Source organism: Oncorhynchus nerka, linkage group LG21 (assembly GCF_034236695.1).
Source record: "Oncorhynchus nerka isolate Pitt River linkage group LG21, Oner_Uvic_2.0, whole genome shotgun sequence".
Taxonomy (NCBI): domain Eukaryota; kingdom Metazoa; phylum Chordata; class Actinopteri; order Salmoniformes; family Salmonidae; genus Oncorhynchus; species Oncorhynchus nerka.
In genome coordinates, this window is record NC_088416.1 from 7,080,519 (window position 1) to 7,093,425 (window position 12,907).

Here is a 12,907-nt window from a genome sequence, read left to right on the forward strand (position 1 = left end):
TTTCAATTTCTCTCAGCCTAGTATTGGCACGTTTCTTCCTCTCTGATGTATAAGAAATAATGTAACCTCTAATCACAGCCTTTAGAGATTCCCAAAGGGTGGAGTCGTCAACGTCCCCCGTGTCGTTAGTTCTGAGGAAAAGGCAATCTGCTCCTTCAAATACTGACAAAAAAGCCTCATCTTTCAACAGGTATGCGTCTAAGCGCCACGGTCGCCGACCTGTCGGCATATTGTCAAGTTTCTGCACCATGGACAGAGGAGAGTGGTCCGTAATTAGAATAGGGTGATAGGTAACCGACTCAGCTGCTGAAATTAGTTTGGAGTCCAACAAAAAAATAGTCAATTCTGGAATATGATTTATGAACTGATGAAAATAAAGAATAATCCCTGTCTGTTGGGTGCGTCGGTCTCCAAATATCGACAATGTTAAGGTTCGTCATCAATGTATTTAGACAGACACTGGCATTTAATTGTTGAAGTGACCTTGATAGCTGTTTATCTAAAAGATGATCTAACGTACAGTTAACGTCCCCTCCAACAATAACACTTGTATCCGAGATATTTGGTATGTCCTTAAATAACACTTTTGAAAAAATAATGGATCATCAAAGTTGGGTCCGTATAAATTGACCAAGGTTACTGGTTTCGAATTCAGTGTACCAGCCACAATAATATACCGACCATTAGGATCTGAAATCGAGGATGAGTAAACAAAAGGAATGTTTTTCCTTATCAGGATTGCTACCCCTCTCGCTTTTGCATCAAAGTTAGACTGGTATATCTCACCGATCCAGCCGACTCATAGCTTGGCCTGAGCGGAGCGTTTAATATGAGTTTCTTGAAGAAGCACTATGTCAGCACCCAGTGATTTAAGATGAGAAAAACCTTTCGTTTCACCACATGCCCTAGGCCATTACAGTTCCAACTGACTATATTTATTCCACCTGGTCTACTCTGTGCTCTGTCACTATGGGGCATTTCTTATTTTAGAGCAAATTGTTGCTGTCATACAAAACCCAGAAGAAAAACGTCCCACCGTGTGGGAGCTTGTCATGTCACCTGTACTAATAAACGTGAACATAAAACACAGACCCCATCCCCCCTCCCGTCCCTTTACTGAGTGACTTCCCCAAACGAAGCTCTCCTTGGCTAACACACAAACCTTAGGGTGTCTAGACATACAGCATGAACTAACTCGTCGTCTATTAATGCTCCGCATATAAACTAATATTAAATAACACTTAACTCTCACGTTAGGGGGTGAATGGCACTAAAACATGATATATTAAACAATGCTATATTAGCCACAACATATCACCTATCATATAAGTCCCAATATCTGATCTTCTAATCGAAAAGACATAGGCCGGAAATTCAAACACATTCCTGGCCTGTATTTGGCCATTTAGCCGGTTGACACAGCCGTAGTGCAGCCGTACAATGAATGGCCTTGGTGGCCCGCCCTTGGCCGGCGTCGTTGCCTGAGATCTGTGTGCGCGGTCGATCAGGATGGCCGTTTTGAAGTGTTCACACCCCAGCAATGCCTGTATCAGATCCGAGACAAATTCAATGGGTTTCCCTTTCTCAGTGTCCTCCTGGATCCCACATATTCGGATGTTCTGGCGTCTTGAATGCGACTCGAGCATTTCCATTCGGGCTTTCAGGGTTTAGTTGTCATTTTTTAACGTCGCGCACTGTTTCTCTATGTCCTGTAGCCTGGCCTCGTGATCGACTGTCGTCTGCTCAACCTCATGCACCCTTCCCTTAGTTGCCTTCACAGATTCGGCCAAAGTCACAATACTCTTTGCGATATCAGCCAACCTTGTGTCCACCTTCTTGCTTAGTGAGTTTATGGCAGCCAGTATGTCACTTTGAGTAGGATCTGTGGGGAACTCTTGGAAGCTAGCCTCTTCAGCAAACTCCCCCTTGTTCGGCGACGTTGAAATGGATTCTCATTCAAATGATCTTGTTTAGCGCACCCTTTTTTGGTGGGGAAAAGGGGGCAATTTGAGAGACAGTCCCAGTGTTCCCTGGACTGGAGATCCTGAGCAGAGGTATCACTGGCAGGAGGACCACATAGGACATGTTTTCCAGGTCCTCTATGGTCACAAATCGTAGAAAGAAATACAACAACTTTAAGTGACAGCATTTCCTCCCCCTTTCTCCATTCCAGTGTCTCCCATTTCTACATTGGCAAGTGTCAGATAGACAGTGTGGGGCTGTCCATATACAGGTACAGTCGTCTAGCTCCTTACCTGGCTGGGGTCCAGACTGGCCTGTACAAACGCATGCGCTGGAATGTGGAGAGACCCAGAGAGAGCCTGCAGCAGGAAACAGATGGCGAGATGGAGGGACATCCAGAGGAGGACAAGCCAGTGGCAGGGAACGAGAGAGCCACCAACACAGAGTAGTGAGTGAGAGAGAGAGAGAGAGAGGGGGAGGTAGAAAAAGTGTTAAAATAAGGCACAACATGCCAATAAACAATAATTGTAAAATTAGTGTCAAGAAAAATGTGGGACTCTTTTGATCTGAGATGTTCGATGACAATGTGCATTTCGAAATTCAGGCCTAAGAACAGTCGATCAGATGGCATCTCTCACTGCCTGTGTGACTGCCTGTGTGGCTGCCTGTGTGACTGCCTGTGTGACTGTGTGTGTGTTTCTCGTGCAGCTACTTCCTGTGCTACGAGGACGTCCCTGAGGAGCCTGCTGAGGGGGGCGATGGAGAGGGAAAAGGGGAGACGGTTGTTATAGGTAATGTGGTCAAGATGTGGTCAATCGGTCAGTGGATCCAAACGTATCCTGACCCTGTGAGAGGCGACATCTACGACTGGTACAAAGTCACACTCAGATCACTTCACAACACTCTTTCATCTTTGACTTGTTTATGGAATACTTAAGAGTAAGCACCATGTTAATATAGCTCACACCGTGTGTGTGCCTGAGTGTGTGTTTGTGCATCTCTATGCGCGTGTGTGTGTTCGTGTTCGTTCCAGGGTGCTGTGATGAGGTTCCGCAGGCTAGGTACCACAGGCTGTAGTGTCTGGGAGGAGAGGAGCCCTCTGCTTGCAACGCTACTGACTGCCTGCTGGGGGCGTTGTTTTCTCAACAGAGCCCAGTGGAAGGTCCCAGTCGTGAAACAACATAACGGAGACAATCCACTGTTCTTGTACTGCCTTTGGCCATAACATGTTCTCAATGATTTAAAGGATTTAACAGGACTTATTGTTAGCTTTACATTGTGTTATGTTCGGGCTACTGTTTTCAAATCTAAGTAAATATTGAGAAGGACTTTAAGGACTGAACACTGACATAGGACTGACATAAGGACTGGACACTGACAAAGCTCTGGTTCCTACTAGACAGTCATCCATGACAAATATTTTCCTTATAGTTCCTTACATATTGTATAAAAACAAATATAATTTATAAAGACAGCGGGTTTTATTACCAGTTCCCTACCAGCTAGTGATAGATTTGAACTGTATCTGATGTTGTCTATTCATATTCAAGGTTTTATTGAGCGTGTGTTACTGTATTCTGTAGTTGTTGGAAATCATTTTGTATTATCAGAATAAAACTATTGACCTGCCATTCATTTGCACGGGAGTGTTATTTTGTGAAAGAAAACAATTTATTGAAAAGAAATGATTGTGTAAATATTTTAATAACATGGAATCTCAGTACTGTACTTACATTGTAAATGATTTGTTTGTAAACAATGGAGTAATACAACATTACAGTTTGCCATATGGTTAAGATTTTCTTTATTGATAATATTTCACGTTTGCAGTGCTGTTCTATCATGCAAAATAGCCTACTGTGACAACTAGGTAGTTCAGAATGAAGACCTTTCTGTTCCAGAATCATTTCTAGTCCTGTCCTTGCCGCAGTTATTTTTTTGCTCACTTGAACCATTTAGTTGTGACATCACAATGTCTTATGTTTGCCAAAGATTCTAAAGTTCTAAATTTTAGCATTCTATACTTCTATATTTATACACATGTATTCTTAATTCAGACTGCTATAATACACCACTCATGTTGGTTGCATTGCTCGATTGTTTAGTTCTTATTTTGGATTTAGTTCTAGTACAGTTTTGAAGTTTTGGGTTGAGTTTTCTGTCAATAAATATTTTCTAGTTTACTGGTCTCCTGGGGATAACTTGGAGCAAATATGGATGACTCGACATCCATCCAAGGGTCTTCTTGGGTCCATTGTTACCTTGATGAGCTGGTAAGTTTGCCATTATTTATACAACAGCTCTCATGTGTTTAAGCATCTACTTTGATGTTCTGCTTTAGTATTTAATAGGTTTTGTATCCACCACATCCATGATAAATCTGATATCCTGAACAAAATGGCATTGTCATGGCCATAAAATAAAATGTCCTGTGTGATTCCACTGCTAATATTAAACTCCTACTGTGTGTACAGATGCTGAAGGTGAAGGATTGCCAGAGACTTCATGAGATCGAGCAGGAAGTTCATAGAGAGCTGAGCGTATCACCAAGCCAATGTCACCAGTCTCCAGGAAAGGTATACTCATACTTTTCCATTCCCTAAACTATAGTACACCATTGCTATATACTACACCATTGCTATCACCCACATAGACTGTTTATTTACCTGTTATTGCACCTTTAGTTCACAAAGGAACAGTATGAACTAATGTCTTCTTCCTCTCTTCCATCTCAAGGTAACCATGGAAGGCCAGCAGCTCCTGACTGACAAGGCCAAGCCATCGGTTCCTTTCCATGAGTCTCTTGGTTCTGTAGCTCTGATGAGTGGCGACACAGCAGATATTCTCTCAGAGAAACAGGCCCAACCTGAGATCAGGTCAGATGAGATGCTCCAGGTGGAGTTCCTCAGCCAGACCCAGGTGGAGATTCCACAAGAGGTCAGGGAGGTCATGGACAGCCTGCTGGACAAGGTTGCAGATGGAGAAGCCCAGGAGAAGAAGGCTGAGGTCCTCGTGGCAAACCTGAACCCCTATCCTCCCTCATCCTCAGAAGTTTATGTCATAAAGGTCCTGGACAGCCAGGAAGACAAGGTAAGACTGGATCCTTTATTTGTGAACTGTTGTTGTATACTACACTGTTAAAAAAAGGGATCCAAACAGGTTCTTTGGCTGTCCCCATAAGATAACCCTTTTTACTTCCAGGTAGAACCTTTTTTGGTTCCATATACAATCCTCTGTAGAAAGGGTTCTACCAGGCCTCCCGGGTGGCGCAGTGTTTAAGGGCGCTGTACTGCAGCTCCAGCTGTACCACCAGAGACCCTGGGTTCGCACCCAGGCTTTGTCGTAAATTCAACAACAAAAAATAACCCAAAAAGGGTTCTCCTATGGGGACAGCAGAAGAACCCTTTAAGGTTCTACTTAACACATTTTTTACGTAGAAGTGTAGTACTAAACATGTAATAAGAAATACACTACAAGACGTAGTAAAGTATTGCAATGCCTCTCTTTCTCATCTGTGTGAAGGCAAAGAAGGTTGAGGCCCTTGACCTTAGCACATGTCCCATACTCCAAACGGCCCTCACAGACACTGAGACCGTGATGAAGACTGCATACAAGATCATGCCGAAGAAGATTGTGGTACTTGTTTCCACCATCAAGCATATCATCACCCAGGTGCTTCTTCAAGTAGATCCCCAAGCCTTTCAGGGGGGAGTGTATTTGGAGACACCTGCTATCATCAACGACACCCAAGCTCTTCTGTGGTCTATTCCCTGGGTCGAGGTCACTGAGGAGGAGGAGCTGTTGAACGGTCAGCAGTCCATTGATGCTTATGAGGTGGCTAAGACTGTCATCAACAACCTTGAGCAAGTGCTAGGCCCGAAACCTGTGCTGGCGAGAGCACTGGGAATCGGGTCACACATCTTGACAAGGTACATTGTTCATCTCGTAGGTCTATGCATTGCTAAGACAGTGCCCGTTGTTTATGCTGCCAATGAAGAGGAGAGACGTATTAGTCAGGATATGGTGAACATCTGTCCTCTACCTGCTAGATTGATCATTAGTGGAGAACTATTCAGTGACTTCGTAGTGAAGTTTATTCTAAAACTTCATCCAATGAACGGATGCGGTACTAAACAGCTTGAACAACAGGCTCTGCTCTTACTGGTCGTTAAAATGGCCTCCGTTGCTTTTAACATCTTGAGGAAGATTCCAGGTATATCTGTGGATGAAAATCTGTGTCCCCCCTTCTGCAACATGAGAAAGACAGTGTTGCACATGCAGAGTGCCATGATACATCAGTTTGGCACGACAATCAAGATTAAAAAACTGGTTGCCATGAAGGACACAGTGATCATCTCCACCATCCCCAGCGCTATCTGTGAGGGGATCCTGATGGTGTACAAGGGCATCAGTGACACCTATCCGCTTCAAGTCCTCGGCCCACGGTGTCCAATAGCTAGGAGCTGCGAAGAGGCTATGGAGAGCAAACTCTTTGCAGTAGCCCTACCCGAGGACCTTAGGAAGACCATCTACAATCACTACGGGTCCCGGGTCGGGAAACTGGCACTGTTCCTGAAGGCTTTCCCCCTGAATGACCGCATCAAGTTGGAATACATCCGTCGTGTTTCTCTGCCTCGTTCCTCCAACAGAGATGTAGTCTGGATCGACCCCAAATACTTTGTTGGGGACGACGATGAAGAGGTTGTAACATCAAGCAACACAATGCCTGATAATCCTCTTGCTCTCGACGTCAGTCAGGCTGCCTTTTTGAAGCAGTTCCCACAGACTGATGTATTCGAGGTAACCACAAAGGACTGTGGAAAGCCTGTGCAAGAACCGGCTCGGACGGAGACCGAGAGGAACAAACCAAAGATGACAAACCTTGATATTGTTCCTGTTATTCTTGTCAGGAAGGTCTTTGACTCTGTTTTTGCAGATTCATATACAATCAAGCAGCAATACGGTTCATGGGAAGACGTCTCACTTTGCAATGATATGGTAGAGCACCTACATATCCAGGTTCAGAAAGAGGCATTGAAATACCAAAACCAAAGACTGTTCCTACGCACTCTGAGGAAGCTCAACGATGAGCCGGACAAGATGGACAAATTCTTAGAAGACGTCTCACTCTCTATCAAGAGCAAGTACTTCAGGACTTTCCATGAGTGGCCAATGGTTAAAGCCCAGCTATACCCAGAAATACAGTCTCTGCTGGTCTGCGATATCATGGTCAGAGAGATCATGACTCACCTGAGGCCTACCTTGACCTTCGCCAAGGACACCAAGAAGGGTGATGACCGGCCATACTGCATCAACATCCCGGTCAAGAGAGAGACCAGAACCCCTGATGATACAGGTATAATATTGTTACTGTTGGTGTTGTACATTTAGAATCAGGCCTAGTCTCTTGTAAATGACTTGTATTCCACAATGTTCTTTCATTCACTATTTCACAACAAAATCCGATGTAGAGTCAACTGCTACAGTAACAGTCAGCTAACCAGTTGGACAATAACAATTTGAACTCCTCCCTTCCTTTCAAATGTACTATCTTGTCACATTTCCATTTCTCCTAGACAAGACCAAGCTGGAGCTTTGCATTGAGAAAGCCAGCGCTGACAGAATGAAGAAACTCCTCACCCCACTTGAGAAGGTAAGCTACACTGTTTTCTGTATTGTCTCATTGATAATATCAGTCAATTTGAATGTTGTCTGTTCCGTACTGAGCTGCAGCTTCAGCATTGAAAGGTTGCTGATGGTGATGGCTTCCCGAGGTTTGTTTCCACTACAGGAGGTGAGGAGGGCTAATAATTATGTTTGGAATGGAGTAACTGGAATGGCATCAAACACATGGAAACTGTGTGTTTGATGTGTTCGATACCATTCCATTGATACCATTCCAAACATTACTATGAGCCCGTCCTCCCCAATTAAGGTGCCTGTAGTTTCCACTCACCAACTATGTTTGTTCACAGGAACCCGAACCCTTCTGGAAGACGGGATCGATGGCAATGATGGAGGAGGAAAATAATAAAAAGAAGGTGAAGAAGAGGGGTTGCAGCTGGTTCTGGGGTGGGTTTGGCAGTAAGAGAAAAACAGCGAAAGAATTCCCACAGACTGTTGTTTTCGAGTCAACCACAAAGGACTGTGGAAAGCCTGTGCAAGAACAGACTCAGACGGAGACTGAGAGGAACAAACCAAAGGTGACAAACCTTGATATTGTTCCTGTTATTCTTGTCAGGAAAGCCTTTGACTCTGTCTTCCCAGTTTCATGTACGATCAAGCAGCAATACGGTTCATGGGAAGCTGTCCCACTTTGCAATGATATGGTAGAGCACATACATATCCAGGTTCAGAAAGAGGCATTGAAATACCAAAACCAAAGACTGTTCTTACGCACTCTGAGGAAGCTCAACGATGAGCCGGACATCATGGCCAAATTCTTAGAAGACGTCTCAGTCTCTATCAGGAGCAATTACCTCAGGACTTTCCACGAGTGGCCAATGGTTAAAGCCCAGCTATACCCAGAAATACAGCCTCTGCTGGTCTGCGATATCATGGTCAGAGAGATCATGGCTCACCTGAGGCCTACCTTGACCTTCGCCAAGGACACCAAGAAGGGTGATGACCGGCCATACTGCATCAACATCCCGGTCAAGAGAGAGACCAGAACCCCGGATGATACAGGTAGAACAATGCTACTGTTGGTGTTGCACATTCAGAATCAGGCCTAGTCTCTTGTAAATGACTTGTATTCCACAATGTTCTTTCATTCACAATTTCACGACAGAGTCCGATGTAGAGTAAACAGCTACATGTAACAGTCAACTAACCAGTTGGACAATAACAATTTGAACTCCTCCCTTCCGTTCAAATGTCCTATCTTGTCACATTTCCATTTCCCGTAGAAAAGACCAAGCTGGAGCTTTGCATTGAGAAAGCCAGCGCTGACAGAATGAAGGAACTCCTCACCCCACTTGAGAAGGTAAGCTACACTGTTTTCTGTATTGTCTCATTGATAATATCAGTCAATTTGAATGTTGTCTGTTCCGTACTGAGCTGCAGCTTCAGCATTGAAAGGTTGCTGATGGTGATGGCTTCCTGAGGTTTGTTTCCACTACAGGAGGGGAGGAGGGCTAATAGTTATGTTTGGAATGGAGTAACTGGAATGGCATCAAACACATGGAAACTGTGTGTTTGATGTGTTCGATACCATTCCATTGATACCATTCCAGCCATGACTATGAGCCCGTCCTCCCCAATTAAGGTGCCTGTAGTTTCCACTCACCAACTCTGTTTGTTCACAGGAACCCGAACCCTTCTGGAAGACGGGATGGATGGCAATGATGGAGGAGGAATATAATAAAAAGGAGAAGAAGAAGGGTTGCGGCTGGTTCTCGGGTTTGTTTGGCCGTAAGAAAAAAAACAGCGAAAGAATTGTGGATTGAGGATTGTCGCAGGCACGGATACTAGATATCACATCCACACAAACCAAGTGTATGGACGCACACATTTACACAGAGACAGATATAACAACAAGGCCTACCTCAGATCCCAAAAAGACATTGTATGTTGCCTGTCTAATACTGTCTTATTTTCCATTTTGGGATACAGGATGTGTATTTATAGCTTACCAGAGACTGTTTTGGCACCAAACAATTTTCTCTCTGAACTTTTATTTGAAAAATAAACACTTTATTTGAACTATTTTGCGTGACTTTGTTTTCTAAAGACATGTCTTTTATGACTTTATTTCTGATATATATATATTACATTCCATATAGAGGAGCCTGATGCTCAATGTAACCAATAACCATCCATTGTATTGTTTTATGGTTTAGCCTGAAAATATGTGTTTTCAATTGTTGTTTTTGATTAGATCAACACATTTACTTTGCTGAAAATACAGTATGTTTAGAATTTTGGGCTTTTGGGATAATTTATACAGTAGACTATTCAAATGAATCGGTTAATTAACAACAACGAACATTTTGTGAATTAATATACGTTAAATAAAAACGCTTCCGTTAATAGTCTGAAACGGATCATTTACTAGAATAAATGGTACAAAGAGTAGAATATGAAATGCTGTAGCTGCTTCTGAGGATTGTTTGGCCGTAAGAAAAAAAACCTAGTTGGACCCCTGGACATTTCTAACACTTCTTGACAATCTTGCTCAGAAACGCAGCAAGACCATAGCTGTAATGTAAGACAGGTGTTTGGAAAGGAGATCTCACCTCCACATTCAGTAGTCTACATGATATGACCAAGATGTATCACAGTGGGGCAGCATGGGATTAAAACTTTGCAACCTCGGTGCATCAGTGATCATGACGGAAGTCTCTCAATCATAACATGCTCAGATATTTTTCTTATTCTTTATTTAAAAACAATATAACACTTTGTACAAACATATTACTTGGTAATTAGAATGAATATATGTTATGTAGGCTATAAAACGTATCAGGTCTGAGGTTTTTAGGAGTACATTTATGATGTGATGCCAAGGAATGAAGGGAATTATTAACCTGGACTAACATTCCGCTCCTTGTCCCTTCTGTCAAACACATGGTGCCCAGGCTAGGTCTTTGTACCTTCTTACATATAAATACAATTCAAATCAAATTCAAATAACATACCGTATTATATACAAGACTTCTGTAACATTCTTGCACTTTGCACATTGACATTCTTAAGTCTCCAAATAGGGAACAAACTGTAAATCAACACAGGTACAGGAGGGTTGAAAGCATGGTGTGGCTCATACAATGTGTGGAAGTCAAAATGGGGGATCACGTGTTTCATTTAGGAGATCAAAACAATGCAAATGAATTGTATATTATTTTTTGTATCGTTGAAGGAGATTTATTTGCCTACTGTGACCTACGGTTTGTACATAGTCAGCGTCTGTCCTCTCTAGAGAATCTAGATGTACTGTATCCTGGACAGCCAGTCAATGCAATTTCCAGCTTTCATGCAACTGCACACTCCTCTGTGTAGAAAGCTGGTACCCACAAAATACTAAGTCAGGTCTGATGTTTTTAAATAGTCCATTGAATTCCCCTTATTCTAAAGAGCTTGGTATATGGAGTCCTTTCAAAAGCAATCTCTTAGTTCTAGTCTGAAATGATACCATATACCCTACTCCCTACATAGTGCACTTCTTTTAATCAGAGCCCTTTGTGGGCTTTTGGGAATAGGGGGCCATTTGAGAGACACTCCCAGTGTTCCCCAGTCACACGTAGCGTCCACTGGACTTGATCTCCGGACACAGCCGGGCCTCCAGGTCCTCTATGTTCATGGACTCTTTCCGACTGGTCAGACTTGTGGCGCGTGTGATCTTGGTCAGCGTCTCCTCGTAGGGCGGCGGCAGGTAGACCATGACGAGCACGCTGTCCGACATGTCAGAGCTGGTGCTGGTGTGGCGTTCGCCGTGGCCGGTGAGCGAGGAGAGGAACTCCGCGCTGCTCTCGGGGTCCTGGAGGTCCAGGCTGAGCTTTGGAGGGGAGCACCTCCAGTAGGCCAGGAGTACCAGGAGGCCCAGCATGAGGAGGGAGGCGACGGGGAGGACCACGTAGAGGAGCAGCCCTGACCTCCCTTCCTGGTCGAGGTTCAGCTCATTCCAGTTGTCGCCCTGGTGGATTTGGAGGGAAAAAGTGTTAATAAATCACATCATTGACAGGACAGAAAAAAAGATTCCTCTAAAATACATGCAGGATGATGTTGAAGATATGAAATAAAAAAATCAGTAATGGGTTTTGCCTCAAAAAGTCAATGTTCCACCGGATGAGTGATGATCCTCTTCCATCTTCTCAAATCTGAAACTGCATGGTTGTGAAATCAAGATATCCTACAGAGGCTCAATAGGGCTTATGCCATTTGATATTGCCTGAGTGTTATATTCCCCTGTTGACACAGTGTCCCAAATTCATCCGACCAATCGGTTTCAGTGCTCAGATAACGCTGATCCTCATCTGGATGACTGACTAAAGACCCATCAACATCACTCCACTCAGCTGAAAACCCCGAAGAGCTTTCCTCTGCCATTGCCCTGACATGAACTGCACTCACAAGCACTCGTCATAGGCGTGACATCCAATACTATTTCAAGGCACTCAATTAACAACAGCAAGAGTGTGTAGCCTGCAAAAGACTGTATAGCCCACAGTATGTGGATGCTAGCTGAAGTACCTTGGACAGCGCTCCTCCAGTGAGGAAGAATAAAAGATCATATAAAATAAAAGCAATCCACCTAAAAAGCTATTTTTCAGAATAATTTTCTGCTCTTTAGATTGTTAAACCAGTATGCCCCTGTAACCGGTGTGAAATGGCTAGCTAGTTAGCGGTGGTGTGCGCTAATAGCGTTTCAATCGGGTGACGTCACTGAGACCTTGAAGTAGTTGTTCCCCTTGCTCTGCAGGGGCCGCGGCTTTTGTGAAGCGATGGGTAACGATGCTTCGTGGGAGACAGTTGTCGATGTGTGCAGAGGGTCCCTGGTTCGAGCCCGGGTAGGGGTGAGGTGAGGGACGGAAGCTAACACTGTTACTCCCAGGTGTCAAGCAAAAAAGTAAACTCAAAATCTGCTGCAGCTCTCCAGGACCCGGGTTGCCTACCTCCTGGATCTACCAAAAATCTCTGGGTCTCGCAGCAGTCTATATGTAACGACTACTACTGAATCAGACTCACTCAGTAACAACAAGCTGATGTAACCTTACCTGTAACTGTCTCTCCACCATTGGGGGAGAAGGTGACCCAGTCACCCAATCAATGGACCCTCTGCCGGCTGGCCCAAATTTTATCCAGCTGCTGTCCAGTAGCGTTCTCATGCTGTCGTGGTAGGCAGAACTCAAGACAAACACGTCCGACTAGAGAGAGATTCGGTCGATAGCGATCCAGCTGTGTGTCCCTTGGTGGCCGAACAGAGTTAGACAGAGAAAGCAGTGAG

At 44.1% G+C, this 12,907-nt stretch overlaps 1 protein-coding gene and 1 pseudogene across 1 annotated transcript; one reads left to right on the forward strand and one right to left on the reverse strand.

Moving 5' to 3' along the window:
* Positions 1 to 423: 423 nt before the first annotated feature.
* Positions 424 to 3,585, forward strand: LOC135563489 (UPF0575 protein C19orf67 homolog; annotated as a pseudogene).
* Positions 3,586 to 10,335: 6,750 nt separating this feature from the next.
* LOC115142508 (small integral membrane protein 28-like) lies at positions 10,336 to 12,906 on the reverse strand. Its single transcript, XM_029682030.2, has 2 exons — positions 12,678 to 12,906; positions 10,336 to 11,596 (listed from the first exon to the last, which is right to left on the reverse strand). The coding sequence occupies exons 1-2, from the start codon at positions 12,786 to 12,788 to the stop codon at positions 11,198 to 11,200; spliced, it is 510 nt and encodes a 169-aa protein (XP_029537890.1). The 5' UTR covers positions 12,789 to 12,906; the 3' UTR covers positions 10,336 to 11,197.
* Between the last annotated feature and the right edge of the window lies 1 nt (position 12,907).